This window comes from Diabrotica virgifera, chromosome 2 (genome assembly GCF_917563875.1).
Source record: "Diabrotica virgifera virgifera chromosome 2, PGI_DIABVI_V3a".
Lineage (NCBI taxonomy): Eukaryota > Metazoa > Arthropoda > Insecta > Coleoptera > Chrysomelidae > Diabrotica > Diabrotica virgifera.
Window position 1 is genome coordinate 15,025,115 of NC_065444.1, and position 20,242 is coordinate 15,045,356.

At 31.8% G+C, this 20,242-nt stretch overlaps 2 protein-coding genes across 3 annotated transcripts in view; both read left to right on the forward strand.

Moving 5' to 3' along the window:
• The window catches only part of LOC114345611 (uncharacterized), a 143,446-nt gene extending 139,328 nt beyond the window's left edge, over nt 1–4,118 (forward strand). The window contains exon 10 of the mRNA XM_028296412.2: nt 884–4,118. Within this exon, the coding sequence (XP_028152213.1) occupies nt 884–1,005 (122 nt within the window). The 3' untranslated portion in view covers nt 1,006–4,118. The remainder of the gene's footprint in view (nt 1–883) is intronic.
• A 4,142-nt stretch (nt 4,119–8,260) lies between these two features.
• Nucleotides 8,261–20,242, forward strand: part of LOC114345634 (pickpocket protein 28-like) — a 39,679-nt gene continuing 27,697 nt past the window's right edge. Inside the window, exons 1-3 of one of the 2 annotated variants that reach the window (XM_028296436.2) lie at nt 8,266–8,596; nt 12,323–12,565; nt 16,384–16,495. In XM_028296436.2, the coding sequence (XP_028152237.2) occupies nt 8,499–8,596; nt 12,323–12,565; nt 16,384–16,495 (453 nt within the window). In that variant the 5' untranslated portion in view covers nt 8,266–8,498. Of the gene's footprint in view, nt 8,597–12,322; nt 12,566–16,383; nt 16,496–20,242 lie in introns of both variants that reach the window. The other variant, XM_028296441.2, reaches the window with a different exon arrangement.

A 20,242-nucleotide genomic window follows, 5' to 3' on the forward strand; every position in this document is an offset into this window, starting at 1 on the left:
TATTCTCAAAAGTCTTGCATCTTTCTGCGTTAGTGTCCATGTTTCTGCCCCATATGTGAGGACTGGCCTCAGCAGTGTTTTGTACATAATAATTTTAGTTCTTTGGATGTTTCTGTAGTGAAATTTTTTTTAAATCCATAGTAGGTAATATTTGTAAGGTTTATTCGTTTTTTTCATTTTTTTGATTGTTTTGTTGGTAGTAGTCACTAGTAAGCCAACGTATGTCAACACGTTCAAAGGTATGACTTTCAAAGACTTATTTCCCGTTCTTCGTTTGCTATAGGATCCTTAGTAACCAACAGGTATTTACTTTTGTCTTCGTTGATGACTAGACCGAACTGTTTCGCCACCGTTTTTAATTCTAGGAAATATTGCTCAATATCGCGCTTGCTACGCCCTATTATGTCAATGTCATCAGCTTATGCTAAGATTTGTATCAATCTATTGTAAATAGTACCATTGTCTGTCTCTACCGCTTAAAACAAGCAATGTTAAAGTAGGAGGCAAGCAAGATCTATTAATGAATTCATTAAGTCGGTCAGATACCCAAGCAGGACAGGCGGTCACTTCGCTTCGATGCTGAAGTGAATCTAGTGGATGTGTGTTCGAACCCTGGCCGCAGAACGAAAAACTTAAAAGGCTAACGCAGTAGTTTAAAATTCTAAAAATGAATCTACTGATCAGACCGAAATACGCTGGTATCTGATCGGTCTATGGGGGAGCAGTACGGCAAGGGATAAGGGCTTGCAGTTCGCTGATACTCCTCCATAGATTCTTACCGAAAGGGCGTTGACGCCTAATAAACCGGTGTGTATATATGTACATATGAATTCATAAGATCCACCCTATGAATTTGTAAGTTATAATGCGTTCTTGTTTTTAGGCACTGAAAATCAAAATAAACCATCTTCTAATGGTGTTGACCGATTTGGGAAAAGAAGTGACCAATACTGCATGGGACTCTTAATATTTTATATTTCTATAAGGTACTTATTCAGTTTGTAATTCTGTTTCTTAAAGTGAACTGCGTCCTTTGATTTTCAGAGTTTTGTCAAACATTTATGAATATTTAAGTTATTTTTTTATTGGCTGACAGATTTAAGCGTATTGTTCCTTGACAATATACTTTATTTTAAATTAGTTCGTTCAGGGAGGTTTTGACACAGTATAATGCTAAATAATCAGTAGGGTCACCCGCGAAAATACTTTGTTCTCTATGTTCCACTTTGGTGACGGCGCATCAAAAATTTTAGTCCTTCGCGCAGATGAATGACAGCTGACAACATCCTACGTATGCCGTGATTGGTCGTTATCGTCTCGCTTTCAAAATTGGAACCGTCAAAATTCGAGAATGAATTAACTGATTCTTTTAGCTTGTGATGTAACTTAAGCTTGTAAATTAACTGTGGTCTTCATGAAAATCTATTATCGATATCTTCTCTTCTTCGTTATCGATATCTTCTTCGTTTTGTGTAGATATGACTGTGTCTGGTTTTCAATGTGCCTACAGTAAGTTGTTCCATCGTTTTCGGGGTCTTCCCACTGATTCTATTCGGGGTCTATTCTGTATATATGATTATATTCGGGGTCTCTTCCTTTGTTATCGCTTTTGATGATTTCATCCATGATTTAATTGAAAAGCATAAGACTTAATGAGTCTCCGCTGTCGATAGTCTGTCTTATTCCGCTGCCTATGTCTATAGGTTCTGTAAGTTGTCCATGACTTCCATTTTGTTGTTTTGGTAGATGTTTTTAATAGTTTTTATGATATCTAGGGGGACTTCTCTATTATACAGAAGATGGATTACATCTTTGAGTCTTACTCTGTCAAATGCTTTCTTTAAGTCAATCAGACATAGAAATGCTGGTCTATTATACTCTAGTGATTTTTCAGTAATTTGCTTTATGACGAATATTGCATCTGTACACGATCTTCCAGTACGAAAACCCTGTTGTTCATCTGCTAAACTTATCCTCTGATTCATTACGTCTTGTAAGATTTTAGTTGTAAGTTTTAGGGTAGTATTTAACAAGTTGATACCTCTGTAGTTTTCTGGCTGCTTTTTATCTCCTTTTTTTGAATAGCAGAATTAGTTTGCTCGTTCTCCATTCTTCCGGCATTTTATTGTGTTTTATGACTTTGATAATTAATGTTGTTAATTCTTTTGTTATTGCTGCTTCACAATGTTTCAGTAATTCGTTTGGTATTCAGTCTTTACCTGCAGCTTTTCTGTTTTTCAGCTTTTAAAGTGTTTTTCGAACTTCCTTTGTACGTCCATATATTAATATCTTCATTTGTGGTAATTTCTGGTGCTTCCGTTTCTCGCGTCATTTGTTCTTCCCCTGCATAGAGCTTTTTTAGATAGTCAATCAATGTATTCTTTTGTATATGTTTTGGTTCTTCCTTTACTTCAGTTCTTTGACCTCTTATAAAGCGCCATGTTTCCTTTTGCACACCATAAAAATCACGTTCCATTACTCTACAATGTAATGTTACGAATTCCAGGCATTCGGAAATGGCAGCATTACAGTCATATTTTGCCCATAAACCATTTTGGATTGACATTTTTCGACTTTTTTAACACTCGTCCTTAGAGGGTTAAACTCCATTGACCATACTAAAGTAAACCACTGATAATGCTTATCAGCGGAGAAACCTACTGAGCTGTAAACAAAAATGAATTTAAACAGTTTATACTACATAATCTCATAACAAATTGCTTACAAGATACCATTATACAAATATAGATTAGTATACTGTTACAAATATTTTCTTGAATCATAATTTTAGTTTGCTATCGAAATAAAAAGAGTAATTTATTTCCATATATTGATATAGATATATATTTTTAAGTATTCACTTAATTTAGATCACCAAATATATATTTGATTACTTTGATATCCAAAGAGAATAAGAAATAATGGTTAAAGAAGATAGTTGTACAATTATTATTAGCAAATAAGCCTACGTTTTGTTACTATACTTAATAGGAATAAATATAAACGCATATAGAAGCACATTTAAAATGGGAGAAAGGATCACGGTTAGTATACTTCAAAATACTCCAGTAGATGGCGACTGCATAAAATTTATTATTTGTAGATTTCTACTCATTTATATTAAAATTTGAATCTCAATATTGTTTATAATTCTAAAAATATTCAGTTACCGAAAGATATTAAAAGTTAAAACAAAAATGTATTTTATGCAAAAAAGTGTAGTGCATGAGTAGGATTTGGTCCCTAATTTTCTAAAATACAAAAATTTAAGGCTAAGCATTACTAGTCCCAACGTTTTCAGAAGCAATAATACCCAGACAACCAAATAACGTTTACAAAACGTTGAAAAAACGTCATAATTAAAATTGACGTCATTTTTATCACCTTTTAAATACGTGATATCAAAATCGTAGTTTTTACTCACTTGAGAAAAACTAATGAAAATCTCTTAATCAACACGTTTCTTCAACTAAATATCTAAATGAAATGTCTTATTTTATCACACAAAGCACCTAAGACCTAAACAATAAATGAAACACTTCTTATGGAAATTGTTTGGAGTCGTAAGCATTAAGTCTTTAAGCTCCTCCCAATTTTGTGACGTCAGACTGTTAGACTTAGGCTGACTGAAATGAAAACGTGTTTTTAGGCGTATTTTAAAGTCATTAATCTTACGTATTTAAAATCACGTACAAAAGACGTTTATACGAAGTAATCTTCAAACACGTATATATTATTATATTCAACCAAAAACTGACGTTTCCTTGACGTTTTTGACGTCACGTGGTTGCCTGGGTAGTGTGCACACGGGGGATGGTGCGGTGGTGAAGGAGAATCACATGAGCGCTCCCTGATGTGGCAGAAAGAGAAGTAAAAAAGTAAATTGTTCTCGCCCAGCATATACCAAAAAATTACTTTGAAGTGTGCTTCTTTATGCGTCTATAGTCGTTGTTAATATTTACACGGTTTTCCCCTTGTTCTCTATTACAAAAAATATTTTTCAGCAAGTAAATGTTTTACTTATATTCATATTTAGAGTAACAGATATTTGTAAAGTCTGGTGCTTTATTTTTATATGTATTATACTAGTCGGCACTAATAAATTAATGTAAATTTAATTTTTTTACTAATTTATTTTTCCCTATTTTTTATTATACTTTATTTCCTTTAAAATTGATTATACGCCACATGAGAGAAAAAGGGTAAAAATACTCGTAGTAACAAATAATTGGAAAAAATTCGGAGATAAAATGGAAAAAAATAGCAAAAGCAGCCTAAAGCGACTCTACAGAATCCTGAAGACAATATGAACAGATAAAAATATGAAATATACAGTATTAAAAATAACAATATTACAATAATCAAGCCTTAAATAGCATTACCCATAGTTTAATTCAACCTGAAGGTCAAAACGTTATATTATTATACATATCTAAAAGTGGCTACGAGCTAAATGAATATGGAGGAGTAATTAGTAATATTGTAAGCAGAAGTTTGTGGGTGGTACACATAGTCCAGAAAAATAAGGTTTTTGCCGGGACACTTGACCGACCAGGTTGCAAATGGGTTTTTTGGGTACTATATACCTAATAAATTATAAATACAAAAGTGCCCATCACAGTTCGGACTAGAATTTTAGTTATTAACAAATGAAGGTCAAAAATGGAAGTTTTTCGTTTAAATCGCTATAGGTAAAAATAAGGTTATTAAATATCTTCTTTGGAGTATTCATATTTTAGTAAATAAGCAAAGGTTTAAAATGCCTATTTTTGAATTTTGATCCGATAACTTGTTGCTTCGGAAAAAAATTGCAAAGTAAGACTAAATTTTCGAGAATAAAAAAATTGCTATAACTTTTGCGAAAATGAACTTAGGACTTTGATATTGCATGAAAGTAGAGTCAAACAGTTCGTATAATACAGAAAAAATTTCAAAAGTTCCAGACTATACAAGGCAATTTTTTATCCCAAAGAGCTTTTTTGCAATGTTATTGCTCAGAAAATATTAATGATACAGCAATTCTGTGGAAACCACATGAAAGAAGAATAGTATTTTAAGTAAGTAGAAGTATTTTAAAAAATCAATAAAAAGTTATTTTTACCATTCCGAAAACATTTTCATAGAGTCATTTGGCATATAAATAATGTGAACAACTTTGTTAATATTGACTGTGGACTAAATCTACTTTAGGATTTGAAAAAACTTTTCACCTAGGTTAATTACGGTCAAAGTTAGACACTGTTTTGTATTTAATTCACAGTTACTTCTATATACATAAAATTCTCCTGTAACAGTGTTAGTTAACAAACTCCTCCGAAGCGGCTTGACAGATTTTTATGAAATTTTACATGTATATCCTGTAAAATTGAGAATAGGCCGTAATCTATTTTTCATGCCCATAAGTTATAAGGGGTGTTGCCCCCTGACATTTTGTTTTGGACAAAATTGTCTACCATAATTTTATATGATGCAGAATTAAAAAATACATAAAACCCTTAATTTTCACCCTTTTATCACCAACCCCTATTTTTTAATAGCCATCTATATATTTACATCTATAAAATTCTCCTGCCACAGTGTTAGGTAGTTGCCATACTCATTCGAGACGGCTTGACCGATTTTTATTAAATAACATATTAAAATGTATATTATTCGGCAGGTCTGAGAATTGGTCCTAATCTATTTTTCATATCGCTGTATAATAAGGTTGTTCCCCCTAACATTTTGTAATGTTAGGTGGGTATATGTGTACATAACGTACTCGACAAGACTACGAGTACATACAAATTAAAAAAAAATGATCAAAATCCATCAAAAAGCTCTGAAGATATTAATCGCAATATATGTTTGAAGAATCAATTTCATTTTTTGCGTGAACGGATTTTAATAATTTCCCTTCACCGACCCCGAGCCGATTTCGTTAAGACGTCTTTTTTTAAAGCTTTAATAACCACAAAGTTTAATAACCTAATTCAAAGTTTACACATAAACTATATACCTTGTACTTCAAAATGGCGCTAGTTACGTTGATTAATTGTTATAAACAAAATAGCTGTGAATTAAATAAAAAGAAGTGGCTAACTTTGACCTTGATCGATCTAGGCGAAATTGTTTTCGTAATAATTTGTGTAAAAATATAAGCTTTACAAATAACAAAGTGGATTTAGTCTACAGTTAATATTAACAAAATTACTTAAATTATTTATAAGCCAAAAGTGACATTATATTAAAATATTTTTGTAATGTTGAAAATGATTTTTGTCTATTTTTTATTAAAAATAATGTAAATATTGGTCTTCTTCTTTCATGTGGTATCCGCAAAATCGCTGTATCATTACATATTATTTTATGATCAACAACATTGCAAAAAAGCTCGGTGTGATTAACAAATTGAATAAAATTTAAACTAATTGATAAATCCTTTTGAATTTCCTTTTTTTTTGTTCATTATATGGTTTCACTCAACTTTTCATGCAATATCAAAGTCCTAAGTTTATTTTCTCAAAAGTTATAGCAAATTCTTGATTTTCGAAATTTTAGTCTTATTTTGCAATTTCCGAGCAACAAATGGTAGGGCCAAAATTCAAAAACTGCCATTTTAAAACCTTTGCTCATTTACTAAAAGATGAATACTTTAAATAATATATTTAATTATCCTATTTTTACCTGTAGTGATTTAAGCGAAAAAATTTGTTAATAACTAAAATTCTCGCCCGAACTGTGAGGGACATTTTTGTATTTATAATGTATTAGGTATACAGGGTGAGGCAGATAAAGGGCCTATTAGAAATATCTCGAGAACAAAAAGGTAAGAAAATCATGAAAATTGTTATACAGGGGTTTTGAGGTGTGAACTATTTAATGAAAATATTTTGGTCTCTTTGCTACTTCCGGTTATACCGGAAGTTGATTGTAACTTCGTTTTTTTTTAAATGGGACACCCTGTATATTTTTACATTTTTGGATTCTCCTCGATTTCTTCTTTCTTTAAATATAAGGTTTTGTAATATTATACAGGGTAGGTTAAAAGATAATTACGTTTTCTTATTAATTTCGTAGCAACATTCACACCCTGTAGGCTTGTAGTAGTTTGACATAATAAACTCTATTTATGTTCAAATGATTTTTAATATAGTCTACTATTGGTAGGAATTATTGGTGTAGTTAAATTTTTCGTTTTAGTATACAGGGTAGGTCGAAACTCGGAATGAGTATTTTCTGAGTTTTCTTAAATGGAACACCCTTTAATATTGTAATGAAATGTTGTTTTATGGTACATTTTAATTACTTAAGCACTCCCTATACCTAACTGCTTTAATTTGTGAGTTATTGGTGATTCAAGCAAACCATTAATTGCAACACAAAATATGTGAAATTGTATTAGGTTGGCCGTGAAAATATTCAATCACAAATAATTTTTTGGAAATAAATACATATTAATCTAGACTCATATTTAAAATTGCCAATAATGGTTGAACTGTCAAAATATCATCGAAGTTAAGATTGTTGGTGCGATTAACAATTAAGCACAAATTAAAGCAGTTAGGTATAGGGAATGCTTAAGAAATAAAAAAGTACCATGAAATATCATTTCATTACAATACTAAAATATAGGGTGTTCCATTTAAGAAAACTCAGAAAATACTCGTTCCGAGTTTAGACCCACCCTGTATACTAAAATTAAAAATTTAGCTATACTAATAATTGTTAACAATAGTAGACTATATTAAAAATCATTTGAACATAAATAGAGTTTATTATGTCAAACTAGTACAATCCTACAGGGTGTGAATATTGCTACGAAATTAATACGAAAACGTAATTATCTTTTAACCAACCCTGTATAATGTTACAAAACATTATATTTTAAGAAAGAAGAAATCGAGGAGAATCCAAAAATGTCAAAATATACAGGGTGTCCCATTAAAAAAAAAGAAGTTATAAGCAACTTCCGGTATAACCGGAAGTACCAAGTAGATGACAATATTTTAATTAAATAGATCAGTCTTCAAAACCCCATTATTCCAATTTTCATAATTCAGTTACCTTTAGTTCTCGAGATATTTCTAATAGGCAATTTATCTGCCTCACCCTATATAGTACCCAAAAAACCCATTTGCAACCTGGCTGGTCAATTATCCCGAACATGCTACATTGTTGCCTTATTTATTGATTATTAATAGATTTAATTTGATACAAATTAGAAAAAAATAAAAAGATAAAAAAATTTCTAAATATTTATGGGTGGCCCGTTTTCTCTGACCCGCAGTGTATATTGTAAAAAAAAAGAAATTCTTCGAATGTATTTGCAAAAAAGTTATACCTACCAATTAAATAAATTATTGCGTAGGAAGTAGGAGTGCATGTCTACTTTAATTGAAATAAATTTAGCGGAATGATGATCATCGTCTTTGCACAATTACAACGGTAGATTGTAAATAACAATATATGATCAATATCGAGATGTTTACATACAGTAAGAGTTAAAAAATTTCATAATGAGTTATAGATTTCGAAGATATTGCAGAGATTATTGCGAACACTCCAGCATAACTGGTTTTAATTATGTGGCCGAAGAAAGATCTAAAACAGAACGGTAAGTAGGAAGAAGAAATTTTTATTCTCATTTAAATCTTGTATTCCATTTTGCACGCTTCTAATAGATTCTATGATTCTGTTCACTCCTGTCTTATTTTATTTTATTCTATTTAATTACACAATATCAAGATGAGACTGGTGAATGCCCTTGTACTCTCAATATTTCTATACGGGGCAGTGACTTGGGCGCGACACGAGCGCCAAAAAATTGATGCATTTGAGATGTGGTGCTGGAGAAGAATGCTGCGCATACCTTGGACAACTCATAGGACAAACGTTTCCATTCTAAACCAACTCGAGATTTAAAAAAGGCTGTCCACAATATAGTCCATTCTTTCACGGTTTTTGCTCTAAATTTTAAAGAACCGCTTGGATTGACATGAAATTTGGCATACGTATAGCTTACATGTCAAAGAAAAAAAGTGATATTGTGCCGATGTGTGCTTTTGCCCTGGGGGTGACTTTCACTCCCTCTTGGGGGTGAAAAAATATGTCCAAAATAAGTCCGGAAATGGGTAAACTGACTAATTTTAAGTAACTTTTGTTCTATAGAGCTTTTTCGCCAAGTCAACACTTTTCGAGTTATTTGCGAGTGAATATGTTCATTTTTCAACAAAATAACCACATTTTTAGACGGTTTTTCGCAAATAACTCAAAAAGTAAGTATTTTGTCGAAAAAACGTTCTTAGCAAAAATATAGCCTATAAAAAAGTAAAAAAAATGGTGTATGCGTTAGCTCTCTGGATCTCGTAGAACCAGAGTTATCTAATGAAAAATAGATTCATATACACCAAATTTCAAATAGAATATTTCGACGTGAAATATCCAAAAAAATAAGCACTTTTTGGGGAAAACCTATTATAACTTTTTAAAGTGTTAAAAAAAGCTTTATTTTTGTTTTTACAAAAAGTTTCTAGCATTAAATTTAAGCAAGTTACGCTCAAAATAAAGTTGGTCCCTTTTGTTTTTGCAAAAAAAAATCGGGAAGACCGCCCCCTAATTAACAACTTAAATGAAATTAATCGTTACCGCTCCATAAATTATTTTACTTATGTTGTGTTTATATGATCTGTAAGTTTCATCGATTCAAAGTGCTTATTTTTACAAAAATTTGGTTTCAAAGTAAAATTTTTAAAAATTTAAATTTTGAAAAATATGATTTTTTTCAAAATAACTTAAAAATTGTTAGAGATACCAAAAATCTCGAAAAACAAAAAAGTCAGATTTGCTTTTCTGAATATCATGTATTTTTTTGTTTTTCTATTAGACAAAAATTGATTAGGATTTGGTGTTTCTAAATTTGCATACATTCGTGATCAGTGACTCGTTCAACCCATTTTAACTACAGCCCTTTCAATAATAAGGACTTTGCACCGGTGAAACTTACAGATCATATAAACAATATATACACGAGTCAAGAAACTTGTGAAGTCGTAACGATTAAGTTCATTTAAGATACTAATTAGGGGGTGATTTTCTCGATTTTTTTACCAAAACCAAAAGGGACTAACTTTATTTTGAGCGTAACTTGTTTAATTTTGATGCTAGAAATTTTTTTATAAAACAAAAATGAAGCTCTTTTTAAACACTTTAAATAAGTTGTAATGAGTTTTCCCCGAAATGTGCTTCATTTTTGGTTATTTCACGTTAAAGTATTCCATTTGGAATTTGACGAATATGAACCTATTTTTCATTAGCTATAACTCTGCTTCTACTAGGTGTAGAGACGTGATATATACACATTTTTTTAAATTTTTTACAGGCTATATTTTTGTTAAGAATGTTTTTTCAACAAAATACTTACTATTAGAGTTATTTGCGAAAAACCGTCTAAAAGCGTGGTTATTTTGTTGAAAAAATGAACATATTCACTGCCAAATAACTCGAAAAGTATTGACTTAGTGAAAAAACTCTATAGAACAAAAGTTACTTAAAATTAGCCAGTTTATCCATTTCCTGACTTTTTTGGACAAATATTTTTTCACCCCCAAGACGGGGTGAAAGTCACCCCCAGGGCTAAAGCACACATCGGCACAATATCACTTTTTTTCTTTGACATGTAAGCTATACGTATGCCAAATTTTATGTCAATCCAAGCGGTTCTTTAAAATTTAGAGGTTTTGAAATATTTTACCGTTAAAGAACGGACTAATATATCTGCAACGAATTCTGCAATTCTAAGAGTCTCGACCTTCCCAAGTCTATTACGCCAGTCAGTCTGTGGTGCCTGCATAATTATTCGAAGCAGTTCATATCTTTGGCCTCTTGTAATGTGTCCCAAGTATTGCAGTTTTCGTTTTTTGATCGTAAATATGACTTCCTTTTCTTTATTCATTCTTCTCAAGACCTCGACGTTTGTGACTCTCTCCGTCCATGATATTCTCAAGATTCTGCGATACATCCACAGTTCAAATGCCTCTAATTTTTTGGCATCAATCTTTTTCAGCGTCCATGACTCCATTCCGTAGAACAGCACAGAAAGTATGTAACATCTCATCAAGCGAAGTTTCATTTCAAGGCTCAAATCTCTTCCACAGAACACTCTCTTCATTTTAGTGAATATGGATCTGGCTTTTTCTATTCTTATTTTGATTTCTGCTGAGCTATCGTTGTTTTCATTTATAAAAGTGCCTAAATATTTGTATTTGCTAACTCGATCGATAATTATTTCATTGTGTAAATATAAATTTTGGACATTTCGTGTTGATTTCGATATTACCATAAATTTAGTTTTCTTTATGTTCAAAGATAGTCCATATTCTTCGCTGCAGTCTGCTATTTTATTCACCAATGTCTGTAGCTCTTTAAGTGTTTCTGCGATCAGAACGGTGTCGTCGGCAAATCTCAGATTGTTTAATCTAACACAATTTATTTTAATACCTATGGATTGCTCAGAGAGTGTTCTATTCATTACGTCTTCGGAATAGAGATTAACAGGGTTGGTGACAGTATACACCCTTGTCTCACACCTCGCTTTATTTCAGTTTCTTCAGTGGTATTATTCTCTACTCTCACTACTGCTTTCTGATTGTAGTAAATATTTGCTATTAGTCGGATGTCGCTTCCCTCTTCGTTATCTATAATTAGTTTTCCGCAAATCGCCAGGAAATTTTGACATTCCTGTCAAAATTTCTTGAAGAAAAAGTCAGGACTTCCTTACTGTAAGGAAATGTCATTTCCTTACTGTAAGGAAATGATATTTCCGTACAGTTGTTAGTGTTCTACATAAATGATAGAAAACATAGTAACCATAGTAACCCAAGTAATTTTATTAGGAATTTCAAAGCACCATTTATTTGGGAATAAAATTATCGCGTTTTTTTTAAATCAATCAATATCTGTCGAATTTTAAACGATTTGCGGAAAAATAGTATGTTTACCTCGTAGGAAAAGCCACATTCCTGGACTCTGTGTTGCTAAGTCTCGGCTTGCGCCTCGACTTAGCAATCTTCACAGTCGTCCAGGAATGTTAAGCTTTTCCTACCCGGTAAACAATGTACTATTGTTAAACTTTATTTAATTTTTTCCCTTTCTTATTTATTTCCGCGTTTCTATCCTTGTGTCGCTTGGCATTCCTTGAATTATAACATTTTTTCTTTTTTCTCTCCCTTCAATCGCTCCAATCTAGCTTTTGTATCATTCAATTCTTTTCTCATTCTATCTATTCTATTTCTCTCTACTATTATAATTAATTTAAATTTTTAATCTGTATATCAAATTTTAGAATACTATGGCTGATATTAATTGCTGTAGCATTATCGTTATCTATCTATTTTATAAATGAGCAGTATAACAAATATGAGGAGAATCCATTTATTGTAAGCTTTGCCACAAGAGATACACCTATATATGAGATACCATTTCCAGCTGTCACAATTTGCCCTTTTGCAAAGTTTAATCGCAGTATATTCAACTACACCAATGTTGTTCATAGGCTGTGGGATAATTTGACGATCTCCAATTATGAGTAAGTCAACCAAAAAACTTAAATTTATTTTATAAGTTTCAATATGTCAAACTTCTCTACATACACACATCTTCTTCAGCCCGTTTCATCTACTCCTGGATAAAGGCCTCCCCATGAGTTCTCCAATCTTCTCTGTTTTGTGCTATTTTGTTCCAGTTTCTCCCCACTTTTTGCTTTGATGTCGTCTAGCCATTGTTTCTGTGGCCTTCCTCTATAACGACTGTGCTTCGCAAGACCAAGAAGGGTGAGGAATCTTGAGGAGGCCTATGTCCGACAGTGAACAAATTGGGCTGTGTGATGATGATGATGATGTTTAGATGCTGCGATATATTGTCTCGATTAATTATAAATTGAAACAACTCGATCGTTAAAATAAATCGCTGCGATGTACCATTTACACACGACGATAAATTGAAACAACTCGATCGATACGATAGCAATTTATCGCGGCGTCTAAACGCTGCCTTTCGACACTTTCGATCTCACTTCCATCTAACTCGATTGTGGTATTTTGATTTGTGATCACTTTCGTTTTATTTAAACTATTTTTTACATACACACATACACCTACACAAATTACAAATTAAGGTAATCAACTAATGTAAAATAGTATTTGCCAATTACGTAGGAAAGGTGAAAGAGGTTCACTCAACACATGGCATAAAAATACCGAATGACCGAATAATGTATAGAGGAAAGTTGCCAATTATGGAATACCATTTTGTTTTGGGGATATAAAATAATATCTTTATAGAAATGAAAACAATTTAATGTTATGACACATCAGTCATACACTTTCATGTAGTAATTAAAAGCCTTCTATTAAATATCTTAATTAACAAAAAAAAGTCGAACAAAAATACAAAATCCCAAATGAGTAACCAAATATGGAATTGGTACCCATATATGGAATACAGGCATAAACCAACATATCAATAACAAAAATAGACGTAGACATCTGAGATCAAATAAATTTAAATAAGAAAATTGTGAAAAATGAAAGAGGTAGCTTAATTCACTTGCAGACATCACAGATTCATGTATGAAACTCTGGACCAGCACAATCATAATGAGCCCACTTACACTAATCCACTATTCCATAATGAGGCACCAACGACTGTCCATATTTGGATTTGTACATTAGTTCAAACTAGTATTATCAACATTTTTTTCAAGTCGTAATGTTTTAATTACAGAAGGTCATAAAATGTCAAAATAAAGGTACTATTGATATACGCAATAGAATAACAAGTCTGTATTCATGCATAATAACCAATAATAGTCCAGGGCGCATCTGTTTTGAGATGGATGTTGAGAGGTGACTCAAATTTTTTTGCAGAAATTGCTTGAAAATAAATCAAATAATAATATTTGAGTTATCCTCCCTCTGAAAAAGGTCCAGAACATTGTTTAAATAATCAAAATGTCAAAAAATGAAGGAAAAATTCGATTTTTTTCTTCGTTTTTTGATTATAACTTTAAAAGTATTCATTTCCGAGAAAAGTTGTACTGACATAAAAGTTACGTAATTAAATTTCCTACCATATAGAATTGGCTAAAAATTTAAAAAATAGTCACCCTAGTTGCAAAATAGCAATAATTGCAAAAAAAACCATACAAAAACAAGTATTCTCATTTTACGCTTTTCAACCATTTATGTTACACTTAGGACCTTCATATTTTACCCAGAAAAACTTTCTGATACAGTAAAACAATATTGTAAATTTCATTAAGATTGGTTCAATACATTTTGCAAAATAAATTTTGTAATCCAGCTTTCGCAAAAAAATTCATTTTTTCAAAATGTTACAGGACTGAAAATAAAGCAGATAGCAAGTTTAATTTTTTTTGCTTATAAAAGTGTAATGTACCTTTCATTTGCAATTTGCAAAATTAAAATCGATTAATTATCATGGCGTCAGGAAATTTTAAATAAACAATAATTTTTGGTGCTACGCGCAGGACAGCGGTGTTTGATTCACACAAGTTGATTTCCACCAAAATTTCTTCCAATCTTTATCTAATATATTATTTTCTTACTCTCTATTTTTTAATATTTTAATTCCACAAAAATCAAACTAATTTTATTATTGTTTGTGAAATACTGTTTAAACAATTGCATATGTTTAAAAATAATAAACTTTTATTTTTAAGTTAAAATTTTAACTTAAAAACAAAGAAAGAGAACAAAGAAAGTTTTTGCTAATAAAAGTGTTATTTCAAAGGATAGAGTATGTGTTATTATTTTGCAATAAACAAATTTATTTATTTATATCGAAATGTAATAAAAATTAAAATGTATCAATTATTATCAAAGGTCATTGAAATGCCCAATCAGAGCAAACTATTCGCTGTCCTGCGCGTAGCACCAATAATTAATGTTTATTTAAAAAAATTCCTGACGCCGTGGTGTTAATTAATATAAAATTGCAAATGAAAGGTACAGTACACTTCTATACGCAAACAAAATTTCAACTTGCTTTCTGCTTTATTTTCAGTCCTATAACATTTTGAAAAAATGAATTTTTTTTACGAAAGTTGGATTGCAAAATTTATTTTGCAAAATCTATTGAACCGATCTTATTGAAATTTACAGTATTGTTTTACTGTATCATAAAGTTTTTCTGAGTGAAATATGAAGGTCCTAAGTGTAGCATAAATGGTTGAAAAACGTAAAATGCGAATACTTGTTTTTGTATGTTTTTTTCGCAATTATTGCTATTTTGCAACAAGGGTGACTATTTTTTAAATTCTTAACCAATTCTATATTGTAGGAAATTTAATTACGCAACTTTTATGTCAATACAACTTTTCTCGGAAATGAATACTTTTAAAGTTATAATCAAAAAACGAAGAAAAAAATCGAATTTTTCCTTAATTTTTTGACATTTTGATTATTTAAACAATGTTCCGGACCTTTTTGAGAGGGAGAATAACTCAAATATTATTATTTGATTTATTTTCAAGCAATTTCTGCAAAAAAATTTGAGTCACCTTTCAACGTCCAAATGTACTAATATTTTTACAGATGCGCCCTGGTCTATAATACTCTTTTGATACAGTACGTAAATCGTTCTGCTGGACATAGGGAATATACATTGAGATCATTGTGGCAACTGCGCTAACCTGTGTTAGTTGAAACTTCTGTTCGAGTACGAGTTTCTGGTGCAATAGAGCTGTTAGAACGAATAGAATGAGTGATTTTGAATGCAAGACAGTCCATAAATAAATCAAAAACAAAGATTATGACTGATGAATTAATAATTTTACTTTCATTTTTAAAATATCTTTTATTTAAAAATTAATTTCCAAATTAAACAGACACAGTTTTCCCATTAGGTCAAAAATAGTTCTACTACAATGTCATGTTTTGACGTTTTTTTGTGTCACCCGAAATTAATTGTCAATTTTGAGGTTAATGCCTCCTAATGCTAACAACTATATTGTCATTGAGAGATCGAAGTTGCCACAATTATCGTAATATAATACAATGTATGTATTTATGTATCTAAATATATACAATGTATGTTCCCTATGTCCAGCTGAATGATTTACGCACTGTATAATATTTACCTTTGAAATTTTTTGCGAGACGATAAAACAAAACGCGCCTGCCAGACACATATCGTTCGCGCATCTGACACAGAGGTGTGAATACGATAACAAAGAAGGCGACTGGAATAGAGGATGGTCTTGTAGTGCGCTTCTAACTTATATTTTCGGAGAAATCAAGGAATTCCATATTAGGGCACTATTCCATATTAGGTTACTTTCCTCTACCATTAGTTAAAAAAATAATGAATAGCTAATCATTTTAGGTTGGAAACAGCTCAATATATGTCTTTATTATGCAGTGAAGGTTTGATAGATGATTACAAATTTCCAAAAAATTATACATTTACTGAGAACTTTTATAACAGACTTGATGAAGTAAGTGAGTACCTATACACTACGGGTGTTAGTAAATAAGTATGAACAATTTTAAGGGCTATTTCTACATGAAAAATTAATACCAGTTTGTTCTATAAACATATGTCCGCAAATGCTTAGTTTCGGAGATACGTGGTGTTGAAATTTTTATTTCAAACTGTAAATTTATTTATTGCTCTAAGACCAGTTGAGCTATGAAAATGAAATTTGGTGAGTTTTAGGAGGTAGTTATTAAGAATTTTTTGGCATACAATTAAGAATTTTGTATTCATCATTGGCGCACCTACGGCCAATGGTCTGAATTATTTTAAAGATAAAAATAGTACGCCACTGAGATATTTCGAATTAGAAATTATTTTTAAATTCCACATCAAATTTATAATAAAAAACCTTTCTTGCCTTTTTTTCATATGATGCACCGTTTTTATGCAGAAAAATAAAATATCTTGGCGCGTATTTTTCATTTCTTAATACATCATCAAGAACTATCCAATATAATAATACTAAACTAGAACAATAACAGAAAATATTACTAATACCATTTCAACTAGGTGCAAAGCTGCAAGAAATGTTTAAAATGATCTCCTTTACAGGTAACAGAAGAATTTTATATTCATCATTGGCGCGCGTACGGGTAATGGTCTGAATTTTTTGAAGAAAAAAATAGTACGCCACTGAGATATGTCAAACTAAAAATCATTTTTGAATTCCTCGTTCAATTGACGACAAAAAATCTTTCTTGCAGTTTTTTTATATGCGGCGCCGTTTTTATGCAAAAAAATTAAACATCTTAACGTTTATAAAGTAGTTGAACTATCGTTCAACTTATACTACAACTAGCGTTTACAAAGTAGTTGGTAAGCGTTAAGATGTTTTATTTTTTTGTATAAAAACGGCGCCTCGTATTAAAAAAAGGAAAGAAAGATTTTTCGTCGTAAATTGAACGAGGAATTCAAAAATGATTTTTAGTTTGACATATCTCAATGGCGTACTATTTTTTTCTTCAAAAAATTCAGACCATTACCCGTACGCGCCAATGATGAATATAAAATTCGTCTGTTATCTGTAAACTAGATCATTTTAAACATTTCTTGCAGCTTTGCACCTAGTTGAAATCTTATTAGTAATATTTTCTGTTGTTGTTCTAGTTTAGTATTATTATATTGGATAGTTCTTGATGATGTATTAAGAAATGAAAAATACGCGCCAAGATGTTTTATTTTTCTGCATAAAAACGGTGCATCATATGAAAAAAAGGCTAGAAAGGTTTTTTATCATAAATTAGATGTGGAATTTAAAAATAATTTTTATTTCGAAATATCTCAGTGGCGTACTATTTTTTTCTTTAAATAAATTCAGACCATTGCCCGTAGGTGCGCCAATGATGAATACAAAATTCTTAAATTGTATGTCAAAAAATTCGTAATAACTACCTCCTAAAACTCACCAAATTTCATTTTCATAGCTCAACTGGTCTTAGAGCAATAAATAAATTGGCAGTTTGAAATAAAAATTTCAACACCCCGTATCTCCGAAACTAAGCATTTGCGGACATATGTTTATAGAGCAAACTGGTATTAATTTTCATGTAGAATTAGCCCTTAAAGTTTTTCATACTTATTTACTAACACCCTATGTAATACATTTTTATAATAATGTTATTTTCTTCTTATCTCTCGGTATGCCTCTATGTTTTTGCACGGATCTGAAATAATATTTAGCGCGATCGAGACGCGTTTAGCAACCTTGAGGTATACAGTAGGTAATATACATACTTCTCCTTCAGGTTCCTTCCCCTATCGGAGGTTGGAAATCATCATCGCTATTCTAATTTTATTGGCCGCACGTCTGAATAATTCTAATGAGCTGCAACCGAACCACTCTCTCAAATTTCTTAGCCAGGATATTTTGCGTGGTCCTGATGGGTTTCTCTTCCCTTGTATCTTCCCTTGCGTAATTAACCTAAGTATTACGTACTTCTCGCCCCTCATATGACCCAGATATTGAATCTTTCTAATTTTAACAGTTTTTATGACTTCACATTCTTTCTTCAATCTTTGTAACACCTCTATATTAGTTACTTTTTCAGTCCACGATATTCTGTGGATTCTCCTGCAGCACCACATCTCAAAGGAGTTTAATTTTTTGATTTCAGACTGTTTTATTGTCCACGCTTCCATGCCGTATAGTAAAGTAGAAAAAACATAACAACGTAGCATTCTTGTGCGGATCTCTAGATTAAGGTTACGGTTACAAAGTAAGTTCTTAAATTTTATGAACGCGTTTCTTGCCATTTCTATTCTAGATCTGATTTATTTTGTTTGATCTCCATCTTCGGTTAGGCACGTTCCTAAATATTTATATGTTGTTACTCTTTCGATCGTTGTATTACACAGGCCTACAGTGTTTTTGGTGCCGAAGTGGTTAGAGCTGATTTTGGGTATATTTGGGGTGCTGATTCCGAATATGGCCTTAGTTTTGCTCTATCAGCTCTAGTTTTCAAGATAACGTAGGTCACGCCAGCTTTTATGCATTAAAATACGAATATGCTGATATGGATATACTAAATTAAAATAAAAACCAAACAATTAAAAAATACGTATATTTTAAGTCATTTCATCATCATCATCCAGGCCTTTGCGTCCACTGCTGGACATAGGCCTCCCTCATTTTTGTCCATTGTGCTCCATTTTGAGCACTTTGCATCCAATTTCTTGACATTTTCTTGAGATCGTCTGTCCCAACGAGTAGGTGGTCTTCCTCTACTTCTTTTTTTAATCTCGGCCTCCACTCAAGTAATCTCTTCGTCTACCTCCAATCACTGATTCGGGCGACGTGCCCGGCCCAGTTCCATTTCAGGGTGACAATTCGGGAAATTACATCGGTAACTCATGTTCTTAGTCGAAGTCTTAATTTCCAACTTGGTCACGAAGCGATATACTCAGCATTGACCTTTCCATTTTCCTCTGAGCTATTTGCAGCATTTTAGAAGTTGTAGCTATCAATGTCAAAGTTTCGGCACCATAAGTCACCACAGGCAACACACATTGGTCACATGTTTTACGTTTTAAAGAAATTGGTATATCGCTTTTAAAGATGTCTTTGAGTTTTCCATATGCTGCCCATGCCCCATATTCCTTGGTAGCGGTCCTCAATGGTTTTTATCTCTTGGTGAAGTCTCTCACCTTGCTCATTACTTGTGTCATCTAAGTTTTCAGCGAAACGGTACAGGTGGCTGTGAAGATAGTTGACTTTGATGCTCATATTCCATCCAAGTGATTGGAAGTTATTCAGCAAACGGTTTACCAGCTCAGCATAGTTTTCACTTTTGTGATTTCCCAGAAAACTTTTCATAATATCCAGAGCTTTACTCCGAGCTTTTTTCTCTACCTCATTCATTGACCCCACAAAAGCCGGATCCTCTGTAAGAAGTCTGATCTGTAGTCCATCAAAGATTCCAGCTTTAAGTTTTTCTATACTTATCTGGGGAAGCTTATTTCCTATGTAGGCGAAGCATGGTCCATGGGCTATGAGCCATTATTAGGTGGAGGCTGAATGGGTTTACAAGTGGTAAATGTATCATTTTAAATGTTTACAAATATACTCTCCAAGCTGTTTTATTTCCTTATAAAATAGTAATGTAACGATATTATAGTATTATTTCTTGCATAAATAAGGCATAATACAGTGAGGACAACAAATATACTGAGGAATAAGTTTAATTAACAATGTACATTCCTTTGAATA